Source organism: Chrysemys picta, chromosome 12 (assembly GCF_011386835.1).
Source record: "Chrysemys picta bellii isolate R12L10 chromosome 12, ASM1138683v2, whole genome shotgun sequence".
Classification (NCBI taxonomy): Eukaryota; Metazoa; Chordata; order Testudines; family Emydidae; genus Chrysemys; species Chrysemys picta.
This window is the reverse complement of record NC_088802.1, coordinates 21,245,493-21,269,849: the sequence shown is the minus strand read 5'-3', so window position 1 is coordinate 21,269,849 and position 24,357 is coordinate 21,245,493. Positions and strand designations below refer to the sequence as shown.

General features: G+C 40.9%; 2 protein-coding genes and 2 pseudogenes across 2 annotated transcripts in view; 3 read left to right on the top strand and 1 right to left on the bottom strand.

Annotated features, from left to right (window-relative positions):
* Positions 1-24,357, bottom strand: part of LOC101944097 (olfactory receptor 14A16-like) — a 114,779-nt gene that overhangs the window by 70,180 nt on the left and 20,242 nt on the right. The window lies entirely within an intron of this gene.
* Positions 969-1,923, top strand: LOC101942999 (olfactory receptor 5V1-like; annotated as a pseudogene).
* On the top strand, positions 9,798-10,751 carry LOC135974739 (olfactory receptor 10A2-like). Its single transcript, XM_065563256.1, has one exon. The coding sequence runs from the start codon at positions 9,798-9,800 to the stop codon at positions 10,749-10,751; it is 954 nt and encodes a 317-aa protein (XP_065419328.1).
* Positions 18,015-19,153, top strand: LOC135974537 (olfactory receptor 10A7-like; annotated as a pseudogene).

Below are 24,357 nucleotides of genomic sequence, written 5' to 3'. Positions count from 1 at the left end.
GGTCAGCTGTAATTTCCCTTTACGATATATCAGGTACTATGCATTGTGCAATCCATGCTTTATGAGCCCTGACCCAAATTACCACAGATATTGAGGGCCTCCAGTTTGGGATGACCAACTTGGGACAACTTAGCTTGATTTTCAGACATCCTATAGGTCTTGATTACTTGTACTCCACTACACCAACTTTAGGACCATTGTAGCTCCTTTGAAATTCAAGGGTGGTGTAAATCCACATAGCTCCATTAACTGATTTACACCAGATGATTCTGGACCATTGGACCTACATGGGCATAATGCTATAGAAACTCAGTGGTGAATCAGACCCAAAGCAATTACATTTGCATTGAGCTCATGAGAGAGTGGAGAATCACACAAAATCACTGGTCACTTTTACAGTTTTGGCCTTATGGGACTGCGCCAAAGTTAACATTACATAGAGCTGTCTGTTTAAAAGGTGAGTTTTCACACTGCCCAACAGCCACATGCATAGGCAGACCCACTTGAAAATTGGATGAACTAGGTTAGAAATAGTGTTCTAAAACTGGACTAATTTGGTTAAGGGATTCATGAGATACATTCCTGCTCACTCCCAAATTAACCTTGTTTGAAAATTTGCTGGATCTCATAACACATTTTAGTCACAAAACTGGGGGGGAAAGGATCCATGCGTAAAAGCCACATAAAACATCCATCACTGAACTGCTCTAAGATCCAGCAGAGAGTACCCAGAAATTCAAACTTTATGAGATATTCATTCGCGTTCTAAGAAGTGTTGCACAGGACAACTCTGAGCATTAGTGAATTAGAGACACAGGTTGCAGCAAATTGTAAAAAAGACAAAATTCTTAGCCTCCTAAAATTCACAGGAAGACTCAGATTATCTGGAGAAATTGTCTGACAGTGGAGGACGGCGGAGTGGGTGAAAGTATTCTGTGACAATTTATTGTTTCCTTTTCTTTTTCAGAATGAAAAATAGCCAAGAAACGGTGGGAAGAAACAGCACGACAATCACTGGATTCATTCTCCTGGGCTTTTCTGACATTCCCAGCCTGAAGCATTTATTTTTTTCAGTGTTTCTGGTGACCTACATAGTCACCTTGGCTGGAAACCTTCTAATCATTGTCCTCACATTGGCTGACCCAGCCCTTCATACCCCCATGTACTTCTTCCTAAGGAACCTGTCCTTCTTGGAGATGTGCTACACATCAGTTAATGTCCCCAAGATGCTTGGGAATCTGTTCTCTGGGGGAAAAAAACATCTCTTTCATTGGCTGTGCTGTGCAAACCTATTTCTCTTTTTTCCTTGGTGGGTCAGAGTGTATTCTCTTGGCGTCCATGGCCTACGATCGCTATGTTGCAATATGCAAGCCTCTGCATTACCCAGTGGTTATGAACAGGATGGTGTCCTCTGGACTGGCTGCTGGATCCTGGCTCAGTGGTCTCCTCAAGTCCTTCGGTCACACCAGCATGGTATTCACCCTACCCTTCTGCAGATCCCATGAGATTAATCATTTCTTCTGTGACATCCCTCCACTGCTGAAGCTGGCCTGTGGAGACACCTCCCACAATGAAATGGCTGTCTTCATGGTGGCTCTGTTCTTTGTCACCTTCCTCTTTGTACTGATCCTCATGTCCTATGTCTGCATCATCTCCGCCATCCTGAGGATGCCATCGGGGGAGGGCAGGAGGAAGTCCTTCTCCACCTGCTCCTCACACCTCATTGTGGTGACAGTGTTCTATGGCTCTGCTTGTGTTATATATCTGAAGCCCAATTCCTCCTACTCACCAGATACAGACAAGTTTCTCTCTCTGTCCTACACGGTCATCACACCCATACTAAACCCCATCATCTACAGCCTGAAGAACAAGGAGGTGAAGGGTGCATTCTGGAGAATGGTACGGAGAATAAGGTTCCATTGAATAAAGGAATTTGATTGACTGTAAATGTCTCCAGCTCAATTCTTTTAAGGGCTTTATATGTATGTTAGGCCCTTATCTGGCCCCATTACCATGGTAGCTGAGCACCTCACAATCTTTAATTGATTTAACCTCACACTGCCTGTGTGCAGTAGGAAAATGCTATAATTTAAGTTTTAAAGATGGAGCTATGACAGGTTGAATCACAGAAACCCCCTTGGGGACTGCCATCTGATGTGCTGAGACTACCCCTGAGCCTGTTTCCCCTGGCAGCTAAGGACTTCAGTTCCCTGCCAGGTTTGAGCCAATCATGCTTGCCTGCTGCAAACAGAGACCCAGGTCTGAATAATGTCCCCGAAAAGCAGGTTTAATTGAAAACAGCTTAAGATGTGTTCCTGTCTCCAACACTCAGATGTCCCACTCCCAAAGGGGTCCAAACCCTAAATAAATCCATTTTACCCTGTATAAAGCTTATACTTTAAACTCATAAATTGTTTTCCCTCTATAACACTGATAGAGAGATATGCACAGCTGTTTGCCCCCCACCCCCCAGGTATTAATACATACTCTGGGTTAATTAACAAGTAAAAAGTGATTTATTAAATACAAAAGTAGGATTTAAGTGGTTCCAAGTAATAACAGACAGAACAAAGTGAATTACCAAGCAAAATAAAATAAAACACGCAAGTCTATGACTAATATAGAAAGAAAATGATTACAGATGAAATCTCACCCTCAGAGATGTTCCAGTAAGCTTCTTTTACAGACTAGTCTCCTTCTAGTCTGGGTCCAGAAATCACTCACATCCCTTGTGGTTACTGTCCTTTGTTCCAGTTTCTTTCTGGTATCCTTTGGGGGTGGAGAGGCTATCTCTTGAGCCAGCTGAAGACAAAATGGAGGAGTTTCCAGCGGCTTAAATAGACTTTCTCTCATGGGTGGTCCCCCTCCTCTCTCCTATCCAGAATTCAGCTCCAAGATGGAGTTTTAGAGACACATTGGCAAGTCACATGTCCATGCATGACTCAGAACTTACAGGTAGCGACCATTGTTCACATGCTACCTTGAATGTCTTCAGGTAGACTTCTTATGTGGATTGGAGCCTTCCAAGATCCATTGTCCATTAAGTGTTTCTTGATTGGGCACTTAACTTGCAAATTCCTTTCTAAAGAAGCTGTCCAAATGCCTTACTAAGGCTACTTAAAATCAAACAAGTACATAGCCAATATTCATAACTTTGAATACAAAAATGATACATGCATACAAATAGGATGAAAATATTTAGTATCTCATAACCTTTGCAGAGATATGTTACACAGCATATGTAGCTTAAAACATATCCCAGTTATGTCATATATACATTCATAAGCATATTCCAATAAAGCATTATGGGGTGCAACGTACCAGGAGCAATGAGGTACAATGGCCAGATTAGAAAAGGTGTGGAGGTGCCTCAGTATGCAGATAGGTACTTAATGGGACTTTCAGAAATACTTAAGCCGTTTAGGCACCTAACTCCCATTGACCTAGCTACATTTGCGAATCCCAGTAGGCATCCATCTGCATCCTTAGGTACCTAAATAAATACCTTTGAAAATCTGTCCCTAAGATTGTTAAAGGTATGGATGATGCTGTGGTCAGCCTAACTGATTTAGGAGTCTAAGTCTCATTTTCAAAATGGAGTAAGGCACTTAGGAGCCTAAATCCCTCTGACTGTAAATGAGATTTTGTCTCCTAAGTGCCTAAATCTCTTTCGAAAATGAGACTTAGACTCCTAAATCAGTTAGGTGTTGCAATTCTGAACATGCAATGCCTAAGTACTTTTAAAAATTGGGGCCTGATGTCCTTTTAAAATTTTTCTCAAGGGTCAAAATTTTTAAACGTATTTAGGTACCTAGTGGGATTTTCAAAAGTCCTTGGGCACCTAAAACCCATTGATTTCAATATCTGAATACCTTTCAAAGCATGTGCCTATGTTATTTGTCACACGAGAAATCTGTGGCAGAACAGGGAGTTGAATGCATGTCTTCCGAGTCCCAGGCTAACACCATAACCATTGCACCACACTTCCTTTCTGGTTCATCTTCTGAGCTCATGTAGACTTGTATAATTCTGGAGTGAGGCCACTGAAGTCAATTAGTGAAAGCAGTGTAAATCTGGTGTGATACCACAGCTGTTGATCTGAAAGCTGGATAGTGATGCAACCACATTAAAAATTAAGTTGGAGAGGCAAAAAGAGGGAATGCATTAATTCTGGAGATGCAGCATTGTGCACACCACCAGAGGTCACTCTTTCCCATTAATATTTACTCCATCCCAGATTCAAGGAGATCCTGATGGGTGAAATTTGGCTGCACAGGTTTTGAGAGTTGGTCTGGGACCTAGAGAGCCTTAGAGAACCACAGGATCCATGTCCAGCAGACACACTTAATATTCAGTTTTATATCCATTACCCCTGATCCCTGTCTCTTCTCTACTTATCACTGAGTGCAGAGATAAAGTTGCACAGAGTGCCTTGCCTAAGAAGTCAGAGTTAAGGCAACATATTCCTTATCACATAAGGGATCACATTCTATCACACGGGGGGCAGAGTTAAGGTTATACATGATTTATCATAGAAAATTTCATCCAGTCCAGGTTTATATGTCTTTACCTTCTACCCAAACAGAGTACAAGCAACAGCAGAGTCTCAGAAAGAGTAAGTATCTCCCATAATTCCCCTTTCCCAAACTATTCTCTAGAACCAATGTTTATACATCAGGAGAACCACATGGTCAAAGAAGGAAAAGGTAACCATCTGCTTCCTATCAAAGAGAAAATTTCATACAAAGGTCCCAATACTGCAAGAAGCTGATTGTTCTGGCCTCCTATTGATGTAAGTAGTCCTGGCCTTTGGTAAGTTGACAAGATCCAAACCAAAACTCCAATATCTCAACATCCCTACAAGTTGTCTACTTTGGAACTCTTTCCTGGGCTTCAAGCCACAATAGGTGAGGCAAGTGTTCTTCCTGCGTTCCTCAGAGTAGAGCTGAGGATCTGGCCCCAGCAAAATCTGCATTGTAAACCAAGGTAACTCTGCTGGGTTCAATGGAGCTAATTTCCCTCTCCTCATCCCAATGTGAAGCAGGAGTAACTACAATGGAATCAGTGGACCTGATTCTTCTCATGCTCAGTTGGGTGAGAATCAGGAATAGCTTAATTAAAATCAAAAGGCGTGTTGCTATGCTCATTCATCCCAAAGTAAATCAGCTCAAAAACTCAATCGAACGCAATGATCCTTATTCTTTTTTCAGTTACACTGGTTTTTAATTAGGCTAAATCTGCTGATGTTAGTGGCCTAGTTTATCTCCATACATAGCACAGTAACTTGGTGGGAGGAAGGAAAGATGGCTGCAAGCTGCTGCCAGATGCTTTTATGGCTTTCTGTTCTCTAGGCCAATTTGAAGTCTTATTCACCTGGTTTCCACTTAGAGTACCCTCTGGGCTTCCCTACATTGCACTAACATGATTATGGTGCCAAGAGGCCCTTCCAACAACCAGGAATCATTGGGGGTAAAAAAACTATTGGCCAAGCCAGCTATCTCTAGTTTCTTCTACGCCCAGGTCTGGCATTCATCCTATGCCTGGGAAATACACAGTAGGCTGATTAAACTGGTTTAATGGACCCTTTTCACTGCTGGAGTGTTGAAAAAGTGTTGGAGTGGAGCTAAAATATGGCGAAATTGAGTTACACTGATTTAAATCTGGTGTAAATGAGAGATGGCTCATGCCCAAAGAAAAGTAACCCCAAGTTTCCAACCTGACCTCAGTTTGCAGTGTTTTTTTGCAGGCTTTTCTTATTTCATCCCTACGAGTTCACACACACAAACACAAGACTAATTAATTTTAGCTCTCATTCATCTTGTGAGGATTAGTAATAATTAATAATGAATTAAAATGCATGCTCTGCTACCAGATGACACCCAAATACTGCATCAAAGCAGAATAATCACGGAGCTGCCTATTCCATCAATTACTAGTCACAATATGAAATGCTTCAGCGACTGTCTCCCAAGGGATACAATGCAGATAAATAAAACACTCTCATCCTATCAGATAGACACATGCACCCTTTGGAGTCAATGAAGACGTTCCAGATACAGATTTGGAATCTTGGATCTGCAGTGAAATTTGAAAGCATTCAATCTCTATATGCCTATAACCTGATATTTCAGTAAGTACCACTCTGTAGTTAATTGCCTTCTTCACATTTGTTAATAGTGTGATCCTATTTCTAGGAACATTTGAAGGTTCCAATCCTGCAAACACTTTTTGGCGTGTTTATACTGCAGCAAGAAGTGAAATTTTGAAGTTGGACAAATGTACCCGCTCTAGTTTTGATCAAGCTAGTGCACAAAAAATAGCAGTGTAGTGACAGCTGCATGGTTGGCAGGATGGACTAACTTCCTGAACCCATACCTTGGTTTTCAGATGGGATGGGACTCAGGATGGGTAGCTCATCTCACTGCTTGTGCAGCTATGGCTAAAATGCTATTTACAACATGTTAACTTTGTAAACGTTACTGCGGGTATGTCTACCTGAGCTGGAAATTACTCCTCCAGCTCCAGTGTAGACATACCCCAGGTATGCAAAATTAGGGGTGTTCTTAATTCAGGTAGGCTAAACCACGATCACTAACTTGGTTTAAAATAGCAATGAAGACACAGCAACTGGGCATTTAACTCAGATTAGGAACTTGAGTTGTAGCCTATAAGTGAGCCTGGGGTTGGATTTGAATCGCTAACCTAAGTTAAAAGCTGAGTTGCCATATCTGCACTGCTACTTTAAACCAAGCTCACTAATAATGGTTAGCTAACCTGAGTTAAGAACACATTTTGAGCATGTGTTTGTGTTTTTAACAATCCCATTATGTGACAACGTTCAAAGATTCTAAGTTTTTTTGTGTTCAGAACTGGAATAAAAACTAAATCTTTCCAACGTTTTCACAAAAGGAAGGAACAATCTGTTGCACATACAAAATGGGAAATGACTGCCTAGGAAGGAGTACTGCAGAAAGGAATCTGGGGATCTGGAGTTATAGTCGATCACAAGCTAAATATGAGTCAACTGTGTAACTCTGTTGCAAGAAAATCAAACATCATTCTGGGATGTATTAGCAGGAGGCTGTAAACAAGACACAAGAAGTAATTCTTCTGCTCTACTCTGCGCTGATTAGACCTCAACTGGAGTATTGTGGCCAGTTCTGGGTGCCACATTTCAGGAAAGATGTGGACAAATTGGAGAAAGTCCAGAGAAGAGCAACAAAAATCATTAAAGGTCTAGAAAACATGGCCTATGAGGGAAGATTGAAAAAATGGGTTTGTTTAGTCTGGGGAAGAGAAGACAGAGGGGGGACACGATAACAGTTTTCAAGTACATAAAACATTGTTAGAAGAAGGAGGAAGATAAATTGTTCTCACTAACCTGTAAGGATAGGACAAGAAGGAATGGGCTTAAGTTGCATCAAGGGCGGTTTAGGTTGGACATTAGGGAAAATCTTCCTGTCAGGGTAGTTAAGCGCTGGAATAAATTTCCTATGGAGATTGTGGAATCTCTGTCACTGGAGATTTTTAAGAGCAGATTAGAGAAGCACCCATCAGGGATGGTCTAGATAATACTTAGTCCTGCCATGAGTGCATGGGACTGGACTTGATGACCTCTCGAGGTCCCTTCCAGTTCTACAATTCTATGAAAATGGAATTGTGTTGAAATGGCTGGTTTCAGATTGAAAAGGTCAGAGTTTGAATTCTGGTCTCTCTCTCTCTCTCTCTGGTACCAGAAGTGACCAGAGAGCTCTGTTCCTCAAAATCCTTTGTGATGAAAACTCTGTCAACTGCCCTTGCAAACTGGTTTTGAGAAAACACCAGATTTTGACGACATTTCATTTACTAATGACTGCCCCGACCAGTTTGTCAGATTATGCCCCATAAATGTAAAGTTACTCACAAGCATAAATGGTGTCAGAACAGGGCTCAAAAGCTGGGCCATAGCATGGCATTATTAATTATTATTATTATTTATCCGGTATTAGTGAGAAGCAGTAATTTTCTCATTGAAATCATTGGCAGAGATCTGCTAAAAACAGATTCTCTGCTGGAAACAACTTAAGCCATCCATTCTAAAAACATTTACCTATGTAGTTTAATTCATATTAGCAGCCTTTGGAAACCAGGGCCAGATTTTTAAAGATATTTAGGCACCTAAAGGTGCAGATAGGCACCCAGATACATCAGATAACCAGTTTAAGTACAATTACTTAAGTGTTTGCAGGAATAAGGATATGAATAAGAACCTGATTAGTGTATGGCATCTACACTGGAGAGTTAAAGTTGTTTGGTTGCTCTAATTAAATTTCCATGCCTTAAGATACCTTTTTAAGTGTAATCTCAGTTTCCTAGGTTTGCAATTCTTTTTTGCGGGGGAGGGTGGATAATTATAATATATGTGTGGTGTTTTTTATGCTTAAGTTGTTGATATATATTCTTAGTGGTAACTGCATATTAAGTTATTATTATTTCAAATATTTGATTTTGAAATAGTGAGAAAATTTGCACTATCATTCATATTTTTACCCTTTCACCACCTTTTATTCCACTGGAAAAAGGAGGGGAATTTAAGCACTTATGAAAAGTGACAAAAAAACCACAACCTTTTCTCTATTCACTTAATTTTTCCCACTAGAAAATAAACTTGGTGAAAAAAAAGAATAATGAAAGAAAAGGTGAGGGAAAATACTTTACTTTTGTTTGCTTCTCTTTACAGGAAAGTTGTGAATCAAGTTTTAAAATGGAAGGGAAAATATTTTTCCCTATCACTTTCTCTATTTTCAATTTCCCTCAGATTCCTAACTGGAAAAAAAGGTGAAAAAATATATTGGAAAAGGGGTGAAAAAATTGGAAATTTGAAATGAACATTTTTCCATCGAAAAACAGGATAGGTGAAGAATTTTGAATGAAGTGAAAATGGCTCATTTTATTTCTTATTTATTTGGAGAGAATATAAATAAATAAATAAATAAATAAATAAATAAATGAATAAGTGAACCCCCAATAGAATCTACACTTTTTTTTACCAGCATTTTTTATACATCTCCTTGAATATTTGGAAGATTCTCTCTCTCTTTCTCCCTCTATTTGGTGTTCCAAATACCATGTCACCATGTATAGGATTCTGGAAAGAATTAACCCTCTGATTTCACATTACTGAATGTCTTCACATACAAACTTTTACCATGAGAGGTTAAAATTTACTATTATTAATTATTATTATTATTAAATATTGTTATTGTTATTGCTATTGGTGTTGATTTCATTATAATACAATATTAATAACTATAATATCCTCATAGCATAAATTGTCCCAGGACCTTTACAAGACATAAAAGGAACAGATGGTCATCTCCTCAGTCGGTGTAAATTGGAATCAATAAGCCAAGTCCTCACCTGGTGCAAAACCAGCCATCTCTCCACTGGAATCAATGGGTCAGATCCCCAGCTGGTGTAAGTCAGCCACAGATCCATTGGAGTCAATGGGGCCAGATCTGCTGCTGATGTAAATCGGCTGTAGCTCCTTTTGAGTGAATGAGAGAGATGACCAGTTGCTGTACATCAGCCAGCTGGCAGTCTGGCCTCATTCAATTGCTTTCACACTAGTTGAGTATCTGGGCCAATTAAAAGAATGCACAGTTCCTTACCTAGTTAGTAGTAAAGGGGAGTCAGGAAGAACCTGAATCAAAACCAAGGATTCAAACTCTGGAATGTTTAAAATCCGAACCAGAATTCAGATCAGTATTTTTTAACCCTTTGCCCTATTGGGGTTGTTTCCTCCCTTTTTCTGCAGGATGGAGTATGGGAAAGGAATGGCAGGAGGAAACCACACAGTACAGACCAAATTCATTCTTCTGGGATTTTCCACCTTTCCCAGACTGCAACACTTGCTATTCTCTGTGTTTTTATTGAGCTACTTGATCACCATGACTGGAAATCTCCTCATCATTCTCCTCACATTGGCTGACCCTGCCCTTCACACCCCCATGTACTTCTTCCTCAGGAACCTCTCCTTCCTGGAGATCTGCTACACATCAGTTACCATCCCTAAAATGTTGGCCAACCTCCTCTCGGAAGATAAGACCATCTCTTTCATTGGCTGTGCGGTGCAAACCTATTTCTCTTTTTTCCTTGGTGGGTCAGAGTGTTTTCTCCTAGTGTCTATGGCCTACGATCGCTATGTTGCAATATGCAAGCCTCTGCATTACTCTGTGGTTATGAACAGGAAGGTGTCCACTGGACTGGCTGCTGGATGCTGGCTCACTGGTCTCCTCTTGTCCTTCAGTCACACCAGCGTGGTATTCACCCTACCCTTCTGCAGATCCCATGAGATAAATCATTTCTTCTGTGACATCCCTCCACTGCTGAAGCTGGCCTGTGGAGACACCTCCCGCAATGAAATTGCTGTCTTCATGGTGGCTCTGTTCTTTGTCTCCTTCCCCTTTGTGCTAATCCTCATGTCCTACATCAGCATAATCTCCACCATCTTGAAGATTCCCTCACGGGTGGGCAGGAGGAAGTCCTTTTCCACCTGCTCCTCGCACCTCATGGTGGTGATGCTGTTCTATGGCTCTGGTGCCATTATGTATCTGAAGCCTAATTCCTCCTACTCACCAGACACAGACAAGTTTCTCTCTCTGTCCTACACGGTCCTCACACCCATGCTAAACCCCATTATCTATAGTCTGAGGAACAAGGAGGTGAAGGGTGCCTTCTGGAGAATCATGGGGAGAAAAAGGTTTTCTTGAATTATAGAAATGTCGGCCTGGAATGGACATTGACAGGACATCCAGTCCAGTCTCCTGCACTGGGGCCGGATTAAGTATTCTCTAGATTATCCCTGACACATGTTTGTCTAACCTGTTCTCAACCCCCTTACCTCACCATGACAGAGAGTCCACAACCTCCCTAGATAATTTGTTCCAGTGCCTAACTACTCTTACAGTTAGGATGTTTTTCCTAATGTCCAACCTAAATCTCCCTTGCTACAATTTACGCCATTACTTCTTGTTTTGTCCTCAGTGATTAAGGAAAACAATTTATCACCCTCCTCTTTATAACAACTTTTTACATAGTTGAAGACTGTTATCATGTCCCCACTCCATCTTCTCTTCTCCAGACTAATCAAACACAGTTTTTTCAATCTTTTCTTTCAGGCTGTGTTTTCTAGACTTTTAATCATTTTTGTTGCTTTCCTCTGGACTTTCTCCAATTTGTCCACATCTTTCTTGACATGCGGTGCCCAGAATTGGACACAATACTCCAGCTAAGGCCTTATCAGTGCTGAGTAGAATGGAATAATTAATTCTTGCGTCTTGCTTACAATACTCTTCCTAATACATCCGAGAATGGTGTTCACTTTTTTTGCAGCAGTATTACATAAATTGATTTATTGTAAATATGTCTGGCTCAATTCTTTCTCTTCAGCAATGAAACTCATTTAGGTTCAGCTTCTGATCATATGAATATGAGTTTAATTCTGGAGTAATACAGTACCACCAAAGTTAATGTAGTTACTAGAGCAGGGTAGGAAATGCTTTTCCCATCCCGCAAAATTATTTGAAATTAAAAAAAAAAATCCATCCTGAAACAGAATGAAAAGTTGAAACCTCAAAAATTTTGTGAACTACTACTACTACTACTAAATAATAATAAAAATAAAATTGATTGTGTTAGTTGAAACATTTCATTTTGATAACTTCAAAAAAATATTTTGATATTGACATTTTTTATGTTTGTAACTGTTATTTTTGTATGGATTAACTAAAGTTTCTAAATAAAAAGAAGAAGAAGTATTTTTAAAGCAGAAAATTAAGTTTTCATTTAAAAAATGTCAAAATGGGACATTCTGACATTTTAAAAACTTTTCTTTCAAGTTTGTTTGAATCAGGAGTTCTGTCAAAACTACCCCTTCCCTGAAAACAGTTTTGGTTTTAACAAATAGGCATCTTCTGACAGAAAGTTTTGTTGTCAGATTCCTGTCCATCTCTAGGAGATACACTGGGGTAAATCTGGAGGGACAGTAGTAACAAGAATGCACTCGAAAGTCTTCCCACAGGCTTTAGCTCTTTGATGCAGATGGAAGTTCAACAGCTAAAGGCTGTGGGGATACTTCAGGTGCATTATTGTAACAATAAAATAGGTTGAGTCTTCTAAGTAATTAAGGGAGGGAATGTTTAAGTATTGGTGTTGCATTGGTTAGTAATTTAATTGATTATTAGAGCTGGGCAATTTTGGGGGTACAAATAGTTTATTTGCCAAAACATGAAGCTTCAGTCAACCTGAAACTAGTCGTGAATTTGACAAAATACTTGAATAGTCATTGGGTGATGGGGATGCTATTGCCTGGTGGTTAAGCTTGGGAGCTGGGAAAGTCAAGTCAAGTCCATGTCCCTGCTTTGAGGGCTCTTTATTTATTTATACATTTTGGAACAGCATCAACATGAGAGATTGAAAGGCCCTGTTTTATGGATATTGAACATAAAGGCCCAAAGAGCTAACCGTGTTTATAAATTCTTTCACTGTCCAACATTAAACAGTAATAGGCAGATTCTGGGTTATTTTTAAATAGAAGCCTTGGTTTTACTTCATTACATGGCAAACACCCAAAAGCATTCATTCAAATTGAAAGTTTATTGATTAAATATGAGAAAGAACAAGAAATTATTACTAGCCTTCATATTAAAACTGTGGTTGAGTGATTATGCAAAACAAACTTGGTCAAACCTGATCAAAGTCTCTCTCCTTATGAAGTCAAAATATCAGAGTTCCTTATTTTCAGAACAACCTTTCTTTGATAAAAAGGAAAAGGTTAATTTTACTCTCAGTCCTGATGGGAATGGCATTCCCTTATCCTATTCTTAACAAACAGACAGACACAAGGTGGAGGAGAGATGGGATAGAAAAGATGGGTAAAATATGGCTTTTGTTGATGTTTTTGGAACCCTGGACCTCTGGTTAGTTACTAGTGGGTGCTTTGACTGGCAAGCTGACCAGGACACCTGATGCTTGGACCCTGGTTAGTTACGGGTCTGGGCCATCATCTGGTTGGATCCTTTCTCTTTAGACCAGGCAGGTTTGGATAGATGCAATATGATTGACTTCAGGATTCAATTACAAGCCAAGAGAATGAGACAGGATAGGAGGAAAGAAACAGTGGGCAGAAAAGAACTCAAGGGAAGGGAACATAATACAGGATCTTATATGCCTTTGTGGTGCTGGTAATTACATATCCACACTGGCGGGCTGGAGACTGGATGTCATGATAATGTGCTGACTTTCAGCACTCACAGATGAGAACCAAGTTCTTTAAACAAGAACAAGACCAACCGGCCTTCCTCTCAGGAAGAAAGTCTTTTAGATGAGTCAAGATGAGATGAGACGAGACAAGCTGGAAACCCCCACAGGGGGGGAATGGGTGGCATAGTTCACCCCCCCCCCTCATTATTTTGTCCACCAGTTTTGGTCTATGAACTTCTGGCTCCACATTTTCTGTTTTTAACAAACATAATTTCAACAGTTCTTCGATTATATCAACATGGCCTTTTTGGTTTAGACTAATCCAGTTTCTCTGTCTCATTCTCTTTCACCTGTTTATAACATACACAGTTTTCCATAGTTATTGTAACATCTTATGAACTTTCACATACTTTTTAACATTTGAAGTCACAATAGGGGTGCGCTTTATAGCCTAATAGTCACAACAGGCTCCACAGTAGCGTATCCTGTAGACCAGTGGCTAGGTCATTCTTCTAAGATCACCAAATTCAAATCCCTGGTCCCCATCGGGCAGAGGGGGAAATGAACACAAGTCTCTCATAGCTCAGGTGGGTGCGCTAACCATTGGGATAAAAATTAAGCACTTGGCATGCTCTATCCATTTTGTGAATCTAGCCCTTCATTTCCTTTGCTTTTATGTGAAAAGATGCCCAAAAATACAATACAATACTTTTTTTTTTGGTTGAATGAAATAGTCTTCAAACTTTTGACACAAACCGATTTTAAAAAATGGAATTGCCAGTGAACAGAAAAATCAGTTATTCATCCCACTGTTTTCATGTTGTTATTTTCGTTTTGTTTCATTTGTCCTTCTTTCCTGCCTTCTTTTCCTTCTTAATCTTATCATTTCCTTCCCAGGAATACATCATTGCTTATCCTTATCTGTTAGTCCTTGATTTTCTGTAATGTCCTAGATGTCATAGGGGATGTATATTAGTTTATGTACCCAGTCACTAAGAGGCGGTATCCAGCACAAATAACCCAGACATCACTGGTCCTAAGGTGGGTCACTAAGCCCATAAAGAGGGAGGAATAAGGAACTCCACCACCCTTTGGGATCAGCTTGCTACAAGAAAGGTTACATTTTAATTTAGACAAAAAACTTTATTTTCCATCAAAAAAAAGTTTTCAGCTAGTCCTAATCAGGAGCCAAATTATCTTTGTGCATCCTCCAGTTTTTGACCAGTATAACTCCAATGACTCCTCTGGAGTTTCTAATGATATACATTATTGTAAAAGAGGAGACTTAAACCATATACCCCATTTGGGACCAGAACCTGAACTGGTAGAAATCAGTGTTGCTTCATTGGAGGCAATGACCCAGATCCCGAGATGGTATAAATCAGCCACAGACTTACTGGAGTCAGAGGACTCAATCCCCAGTTGGTGTAAATTAGTGTAGCTCTATTATAGTGACTGAAGTTAGGCCAGTGTGCAACAGCTGAAAATCTAGTGCAGAATATTCAAACACACCACTAACACAACCTCTGCCCTCATCTGTCACTGATGGAAGAAACAAAGAAAGAATTTAGAAGGAAACAGAGGGAGGAAGAGAAGAGTCTTGTCAGTCATAATTCCCCTGATCAAAATGGCTTTATCACAGCAAACCAAACTCTGCTTGCAAATCCAGCAGGAACTCCATTCACTTCCGTAATGAAGTGTGATTGAGACCAAGTTTCCTTGATACTCTTAGGGTAAGATTCTACCACATTGACTGGCTGAGTCAGATACCCAGGTGGAGTAAATCATTGTAGTCCCAGTGAAGTTAATGCATACACTTTTATTTCCACTAACTGTCTGGTCCAAAGGGGCTTCATGTGGAGTATGGCAGTAGTCATTGTGAACAGAGCCAGTTGGGAAATTTTTTATACCTGTGCTAAACCTTGACAAAAAACAAAAAAAGTATTTATTTTCAACAATTTTTTCTTCAAATGTCTCCATGCTCTTTGACCAAAATGTATTGGGTTTTGTGCTTTAATATATTTTTCATTATAAAAATCCCCGCAAAATCGCTGACAGCAGACATTTTGCTCATTTTCATCTAAAAATGTTTCTAGCAAAAGATCTCCACCAACCAATAAAGGTTGAAAACTGGCACATCAGGAAACCACCAGTTTTACACTGATGTAACCTCATTTATTTCAGTGGAGTAACTCCTGATTTATTCCCGTGAGTGCAGAATCTGTCTGATTCAAAGTAGGTGTAGAATTTTTCCTCTCTTATACTCATCTTACATAGGTGTGAATGTCTGTACTAGGTACTAGGGAGGAGACAGCCAGTGCTCATCCCCTCTCTTCTTCCACTGGAACACTTTGTATGATTCTGCATACCCCACTTTGCCCATATGGATTGTGGGGTTCAGTTCATCATGCAGGATAGCTCCTCCCTACAGCAGTCAAGAGACACCTGGGTTGCCTCTTTCCCTGTAAACCCCTCAGACCCCAAATAATATTTGACTAGAAACCCCCTAGGCCAATTACATCTAGTTCTGTTCCCTTTCTTGTGAATGCTAAGATACATGCTGATAAACAAGAGAGAGAGACAGACAGACAGAGATGATGTATGGAGAGATAGACTAACCATCTGTATAACATACCAAGAAGCACATCCATGTTACTTTGTATTGTGTGCTTGGTTCATAGTTTGACATGCTGATGAGGTCTGTCATGAAAATACAGGGAAGGGTAGCCACTTCCTTACCTGTAAGGGTTTAAGTAGTTCAAATAGCCTAATTGGCACCTGACCAGAAGGACCAATGAGAAAAGAAGATACTTTCAAATCTGGGGTTGGGGGAGGTTTGTTTGTTGTTCTCTTTTGTTGTTCCCTCTCCAGACAGAGGGAGAAACCAAGTAGGTACATCTCTTGAAAATATATGTGGAATAATCCATCTAAAACCACAAAAATTGTAAATAGGGCAAGGAAATGCGTTAGGTTATCTTTTGTTTTCGCTTGTGAATTTTCCTATGCTACAGAGGTAGTTTTATTCATATTTTTGTAACTTTGAAGCTGAGCCCAGAGGGGAATCCTCTGTGTTTTAAATGTTTTTATTACCCCATAAAGTACCTTCCATCCTGATTTTGCAGGTGTGATTCTTTTATTTTTTTTTCTTTATAAATAAAGTTCTTCTTTTAAGAACCTGATTGATTTCAGTGTCCTGAAGACAAAGGGTCTGGTCTGTGCTCATATTGCTAAGGCAATTGATTGGGATATTATTCTCAAGCCTCTCCCGGAAAGGGGGTGAAGGGGCTTGGGAGGATATTTTGGGGGGTTAGGGATTCCAAGTGACCCTTCCCTGAATTTTTGTGTAAATCACTTGGTGGTGTCAGCAATACCATCCAAGGACAAGGAAAGGTATTTGTGCCTTGGGGAAGTTTTAACCTAAGTTGGTAAAATATAAACTTGAGGGGTCTTCCATGCGGGTTCCCACATCTGTACCCCAGAGTTCAGAATGTGGTGGGCAATCCTGACAAGGTCACAAGGGGGCACTGAATTAAAAAAAAAATCTGCTCATTCTGCACACAGACATTTATCCTCAAAGAGGCCAGTCCACATGCTCCAGAAGAAGGTGAGGCAGATCTGCATTTCAAGAGGGCTATGGACAATTCTAGTGCCAAGTTCCTTTCCTGTTGAAGTGAAAAGGAACATTCTTGGTGTGCCAAATTCTGTTCTGAGTTACACTGCTACAGCAGTGTAAATTTTTTGTATCTTCATAGACATTAGTACAGTTACTCCAGATGAACACTGCTATTACTCTGCTACCTTGAATACTCCTGATTTACACCATTGGACCTACATTCTCTTCAGTGGACTGATTTTTTCACCAGACAGAAGTTAGCATCTCATTGAGAAGCCCACAGTTGCAGTCACTAGCCCATGCAAAAGGAGCAAGGAAGAGACCATATTTTGAAGAAAGTCTTAAGCTGCTCATTCTATTGAGTTTATCAAAATGTGACTTGATCATAGTCTACAAGTCTACTCGGTGTACAGGGGGAGAAGATATATCTGATGCTACAGGTCTCTTTAATCTAGCAGATAAAGTTATAACAAAATCTAATGGCTGGAAGGTGAAATAATAAAAGTTCAACCTGTAAATAAGACATAAAATTTTAATAATGGAGGGCATTTAACTCTTGGAACAACTTCCTTATGGATTCTCTATGACCTCGAGTTTTTAATTCAAGAATGGATGTCTTTCAAAGTGATGTGAGCTAGCTCATCCAGAAGTTATGGGCTTGATGCAGCTATTTCTGGGTAAAAGTAAATGGCCTGTTATACAGGAGGTCAGACTAGATGATAATAATGATTTTTCTGGACTTAAAATCTATGGACTCATGAGTTTAGGAATATGCAGCTTCACTTTAGTTTCCAGACAGATGGTCATATCACAGAGCAATAGATGTTAGAGAAGAGAAAATGTGCTGTAAGAAACAAATCTTCGGCCTGGAGGGTTCATTGGTAAATTCAAACAATTTGATTCCTTTCTCATGTATTCCTTACTGTTGGAGGAAAATATCATTCAGTATGAGTAAAGACACCAGGATTTGGTCTGATGCTACCTGCAGGTAAGAGGTGCAGGGGATGAAATTTGAGGTAGAACAATTTCTAGGCTAAACAGTGTTCACGATCTACCTTCTTTACCCTGGATCATTGAAAAGAATTGGAAACCCACAGGTTATGCAGCCTCACGTCTTTATTTAGCTATTTTTTCCCTCAGGACAGAGTCTATTACAAGAATGACCACAGGGAATCACATCTTGGTGACCCATTTCATCCTCTTGAGATTTGCCAACCACCCTGAGTTGAGCTGTGTGCTATTTGTGGTTTTTCTATCTAGTTATCTCATTCCTCTGACTGGGAATCTTCTGATGATCATCCTCATCACTATGGCCGACACTGCCCTTTGCACTCCCATGTATTTCTTTCTCAGGAACTTGTCCTTCCTGGAGATCTCTTACACCTTGGTCACCCTGCCCAAGATACTGGCCAATCCCCTCTGAGGATAAAACCATCTCCTTCCTCAGCTGTTTTACACAGACATATTTCCTCCTCTTCCTAAGGGGGCTGGAGTGTACCTCCTTGCTGTGATGGCCTATGATTGATATGTTACTATATGCCACCCATTGCCTTACCCAGTCCTTACGAACAGGAGGGCCTATGTGGGGCTTGTGGCTGCTTCCTGGGTCATCAGCCTCATGGTGTTAATGGGTCACATTGCGATCATATTCACCTTACCCTTCCGCAGCTCTAATGAAATCACCCATTTCTTATGTGATGTTCCCCCAGTGATGGAAATGGCCTACGGGGACACCCATAGAATTGAAATCACAATTCTCCTGGTTGTCCTCTTCTTTGTCCTGCTGCCGTTCATGCTCATCCTTGTGTCCTATGCTCGTATCATCTCGACCATCCTGAAGATGCCATCAACTGAGGGTGGGCAGAAAACTTTCTCCAGCTTCTCTTCACACTTATTGGAGGTGACTCTTTTCTATGGGACGGCCTACACCATGTACATGAAAGCCAGATTAAGCCACTCACCAAATGAAAAACTTATGGCTCTGATGTGGAGCATCATGACCCTATGCTAAACCCCATCATCTACAGACTGAGGAACAAAGAGTGAAAGGGATGCTCAGGAGATTAACTCAAAAAAAAAACAAAAAACCCTATACTCAGGCACCAAGATTTTCTTCTACATTTATGGAGGTTTTTCTATTTTTCTAAGTTAGAAATGCACCATTCAGTGACGCAGATTGTGATGGGGTGTGTCTACCCCGCACTAGAGATTCAGCTAATCCCACATTATGGACGGAGGAAGTCGGGCATACTCCAACTGCTGCCATTGCACAAAAGGGAGCAGCCCAGTTCATTCTAGGCTGACCGTCGAGGACGAAGGAAGCCTGGTGGAGGTTCCAGCCCCGGAGTCATCTCAGCCTGCGACTGTGAGAACCACAGACCCAGAGAACCTGGGAGGAGCCCCAGAGTCTATGGCTGCCCACCCAGGAGCTGCCCATGCTGAGGGACCAGAAGACCCTGCTGAACCATGGACTGCCACCACAGGAGATGGGGTAGGAAGTAGCCCAGGGAAGGAGATTAGCCCCAACTCCTAGGCCGAGTTAGCGTGTTGTGGTAGAATCCTCGCTGACCCAGTGGTGAACCCACTCGCCACTGACTGGGCCCTGGGCTGGGAACTGGTGGAGTAGGTAGGGTCCGGGTCCCCCTATCCCCGCTGTTGCCCCCTTGGTGGTGGCCCTCCAATGCTGGCTCTTATGCCTTATTTCCCCGAACCCTCGAGCAGTGCTACTGACTCCGGCCATTGGGCCTTACTGCCCAAAACCCTTGGGAAGTGCTGCTGACTACGGTTATTGGGCCTTACTACCCCAAACTCCCACGCAGTGCTACTGACTGGCCATTGGGCTGTACTGCCTCAGTCCCTGGGCAGTGCTATTGACTCTGGCCATTGGGCTGTACTGTCTGACTCTCAGGACAGAGATAGTGACTCTAGCCTTTAGGTCACACTGTAGAAGCCTAAGGGCTGACCCCTAGACATCGACTGTGGGATGCCACAGCCCCGCTCCACTCCAAAGATTGACTGGGTGTGTCTACCCTGCAACACAGATCCTGACCTCAGTTACATCAAGGTAAATCCAGAGTCACTCCACTGATGTTAAAGGAGCTACTCCAGCACAATTTTGTGGATTCTCTCTGCCCTTCAGGGGGAATTCCTCTGAGCACCATTGAGATCCTCTAAAAATAAAATAAAGTAAGGATACTGTGACTGAGCTAATAGGAACTGGGAAACCAAATCCCTTACAGAGCTTGGAAAATCTCAGCCTCCATTTCTGAAAGGATGGTTGGGGTTATAAGATTATTCTAAGATAGGGTTTTTTAGCATAACTTTACTCTGGAAAATGTCCTATTGGAGCCAAGAGGCCCTTTCCCTAGGCCAGCTTGTGTCATGATTATACAGTAGTGTAAGGGAGAAAGGGGGATGTTCACTTCAGGTCATGGAGTAAAGAGAACACAACCTCAGTGGGGCTGCTACATTGCATATGTCCCATGGGTAAGTGGTAGGATCTGGCTACCACAGCTATTCCATCACTCCAAGGGAAGTATATTGTATCAGGTATAGACTTGGCACGGAGTTGATCCCCCTTGGAACAAGGACAAACCCACAAGGAAGATTGTGACTAGGGCTGTCAAACAATTAAAAAAAATAATTGCAAGATTAAAAAAATGATTTGCGATTAATCACAGTTTTAATCACACTGTTAAATAATAGAATACCAATTCAAATTTATTATACATATTTTTGGATGTTTTTAAACATTTTCAAATATATTACAACACAGAATACAAAGTGTAGAGTGCTTGAGTTAACTGCGGTTAATTTACAGCCCTAATTGTGCCTCTTCAAATCATAAATTGAGCTGGTCAAAAAAATTTGAGTAGACCAATTGAAATCAGTGGGCCTAGTCACAGAGTAAGGTACTACTCCATGTGAGTAAGGAAGGAAGAATTGGGCCTTTAAATTCTCAGATGTTGGAGTGCTAAGTAAAGGCAACATGGTGAATCCTTCACTCGTACTGGTAAACAATTACTGTCACTAACACTGGTCTACAATGTTTGAGAAGTCATCTGCTTCAGAGATAAAATGTGCTATTTATTATGTATTTTGATGTGCTGAATTCAAATATGACAATTAAAACAACTGATTGGCTACTGTTTCTAAGATATTTAAGTTTTTACATTTTATGTCCATGTATATTGTGTAGATAGTAGAGTTTTAATCATAAATTGTAAACCTAGGTCTTTTCATGTGTTTATGGTTGCTTTACATGATAATATTTCACCTGTCCTGTTTATGTAACACTTTCAAAATCAGCAAAAGGGTTATATAAATAAATTTAATTATGAAACAAAAGGCAAAAAACTATTATGTACATAGTTTAGTCCTATTCAGTGTCTAATCGGCACTTCTTGGCTTGTCTCTTGTATTCATTAAATGGAGCATCTCTTGTCACTGTCCAGCAATAGTCTGCAAGCATTGATGGGATCCATTTGCCCTGATAGCGTTTCTCCATTGTTGCAATGTCCTAGTGAAATCGCTCACCATGCTCGTCGCTCACTGCTCCGCAGTTCGGTGGAAAAAAAATCTAGATGAGAGTGCAAACAATGTATCCTTAGTGACATGTTGCAACCAAGGCTTTTGTATCCCTTGAGGAGGTTTTCCACCAACAACCTGTAGTTGTCTGCCTTGTTGTTTCCGAGAAAATTTATTGCCACTAACTGGAAGGCTTTCCATGCCGTCTTTTCCTTGCCACGCAGTGCATGGTCAAATGCATCATCTCGAAGAAGTTCACGAATCTGAGGACCAACAAAGACACCTTCCTTTATCTTAGCTTCACTTAACCTTGGAAATTTTCCATGGAGGTACTTGAAAGCTGCTTGTGTTTTGTCAATGGCCTTGACAAAGTTCTTCATCAGACCCAGCTTGATGTGTAAGGGTGGTAACAAAATCTTCCTTGATTCAATAAGTGGTGGATGCCGAACACTTTTCCTTCCAGGCTCCAATGACTGTCGGAGTGGCCAATCTTTCTTGATGTAGTGGGAATCTCTTGCACGACTATCCCATTCGCAGAGAAAACAGCAGTACTTTGTGTATCCAGTCTGCAGACCAAGCAAGAGAGCAACAACCTTCAAATCGCCACAAAGCTGCCACTGATGTTGGTCATCATTTATACACCTCAAAAGTTGTTTCATATTGTCATAGGTTTCCTTCATATGGACTGCATGACCAACTAGAATTTATGGCAAAACATTGCCATAATGCAGTAAAACAGCTTTAAGACTCGTCTTCGATGAATCAATGAACAGTCTCCACTCATCTGGATCGTGAACGATGTTGAGGGCTGCCATCACACCATCGATGTTGTTGCATGCTACAAGATCACCTTCCATGAAGAAGAATGGGACAAGATCCTTTTGACAGTCACGGAACATGGAAAACCTAAGATTCCACTGCTGTAGTCTGGAGCCCAACAGCTCTGCCTTACTCTTGGGTAGTTCCAAATCCCTGACAAGGTCATTCAGTTCACCTTGTGTTATGAGGTGTGGTTCAGAGGAGGAGGATGGGAGAAAATGTGGGTCCTGTGACATTGATGGTTCAGGTCCAGAAGTTTCATCCTCTTCCTCTTCCTCATCTGACTCAAGTGAGAATGATTCTGGTTCATCAGGGGCCTGCAGTCCTTCTCCGTGGGGTACTGGGCGTATAGCTGATGGAATGTTTGGATAATGCACAGTCCACTTTTTCTTCTTTGACACACCTTTCCCAACTGGAGGCACCATGCAGAAGTAACAATTGCTGGTATGATCTGTTGGCTCTCTCCAAATCATTGGCACTGCAAAAGGCATAGATTTCCTTTTCCTGTTCAATCACTGGCGAAGATTTGTTGCACAAGTGTTGCAGCGTATGTGTGGGGCCCACCTCTTGTCCTGATCTCCAATTTTGCAGCCAAAATAAAAGTGATAGGCTTTCTTAACCATAGTGGTTATACTGCACTTTTGTGATGCAAAAGTCACTTTACCACAAACATAGCAGAAGTTATCTGCACTGTTCACACAAGTACGAGGCATCTCTGCTCACTTTGGCTAAACAGAAATGTGTCCCTTTGCAAAATCAAACACTGACATATAAGAGAGCACGGCACTATATGATTTCTAGAGCTGATCTAGGGAAGTTTGCTCAGCAGAGTGATGTAAGCTTTGTTATGATTGCATCATCCATGACTTCTAGGAATAACATGATGCAATTCATATCATGTATGACACAATACCAGCTTCTGATTGCATCATTCATTGTTTTGCCTAAAAAGCAAGTACTGTCCAAACCCAGTCATAGATTTATTCATAGATCAAGTCAAAGATGTATTTTAGTCATTTCTGGTTTAAATTGAGATCCCTTCCCTTTATAACTCACTTATCCTCCGCCATTCCCAAGTCAAGGGTCGTATATACTGACCCAATAGCATATCTTGAAAACTAGAGCCAATCAACTATTTTAAGCATCATTTTTGTTCTCAGTGACCCAAAATTAGTAAAGTTTCACTACATTTATTTCAGAAGCATTTTGGCTGTAGAGCAGTAATAGCTTCATTGACTTCAGTGGAATTATTCCTGTGTGCAACTATTCACTAATGTGACCAAGGGGTTCATAACAGGATCCTCAGTTAGCACCCAGAACTGGTCACTAGGACCCGAAATGGCATATTTTAACTAGTGTGACATAGACTTAAAAACGATCTGCATCCCTGAGCTGTGCAGCACATAATTGTTCTGATGGTTTTGCTAATAGCATGTAGACCATACTTACCCATGGTGTAATTCCACTACCTAGAGTGGAGTTCATCCAGGAACAAATCTGGCCCCCTGATGTTTACACAGAACTAGCTGGATTCCCCTTGTTACCCTTTGGAGTTAATAGCTGTTTTGTTTCTACTGAGGAAAAATTGCCTTGGCCCCAAAGACATTTCCATCACTTGCTATTCTGGGATCCAAGGGGGATGAGTGTTGGAGGATATTCCTCTTGTGAGAATGAAGTCATGCAGCAATTCTGCTGCACATAATGGGACCGGATCCCCAGCTGGTGAAAAATAACATAGTTCTAACGATTTGCGTGAGGCAATGCCAATTTACACCAGCTGAAGATATGGCCCAGCAAGTTTTGTTCCTCCTGTTTGGTCTATCCTGCAAGGTCTCCTTTAGTTGCTATAATTTAACATTAATTTGATATTAGCCTTAACCACCACTGAGAAGTCCTTAAGCACCTCCCATCTCTAGGCATTGAATGAAATGGGCCAAATTCACCCTGAATGTAATTCTGTCAATTCCAATGGTGCTACACCAAATCTGCCCACTGAATTTTTACAATCCTCTCTGCAGCCTGTTTGAAGTTGAAACTCTTTTTCATGATCATAGCAAAGACTTTTTAATAATGCCCAGTGGGACCCATTAATAGTAACATCCTTTCATTGTTCACTACTGAGCAGTGCTTAATTTTGAAGGGATAAATTGATACAA

Bases quoted from the DNA above. Each gene is read 5' to 3' on its own strand.
- LOC135974739 (XM_065563256.1), top strand. From the start codon at position 9,798: ATGGAGTATGGGAAAGGAATGGCAGGAGGAAACCACACAGTACAGACC.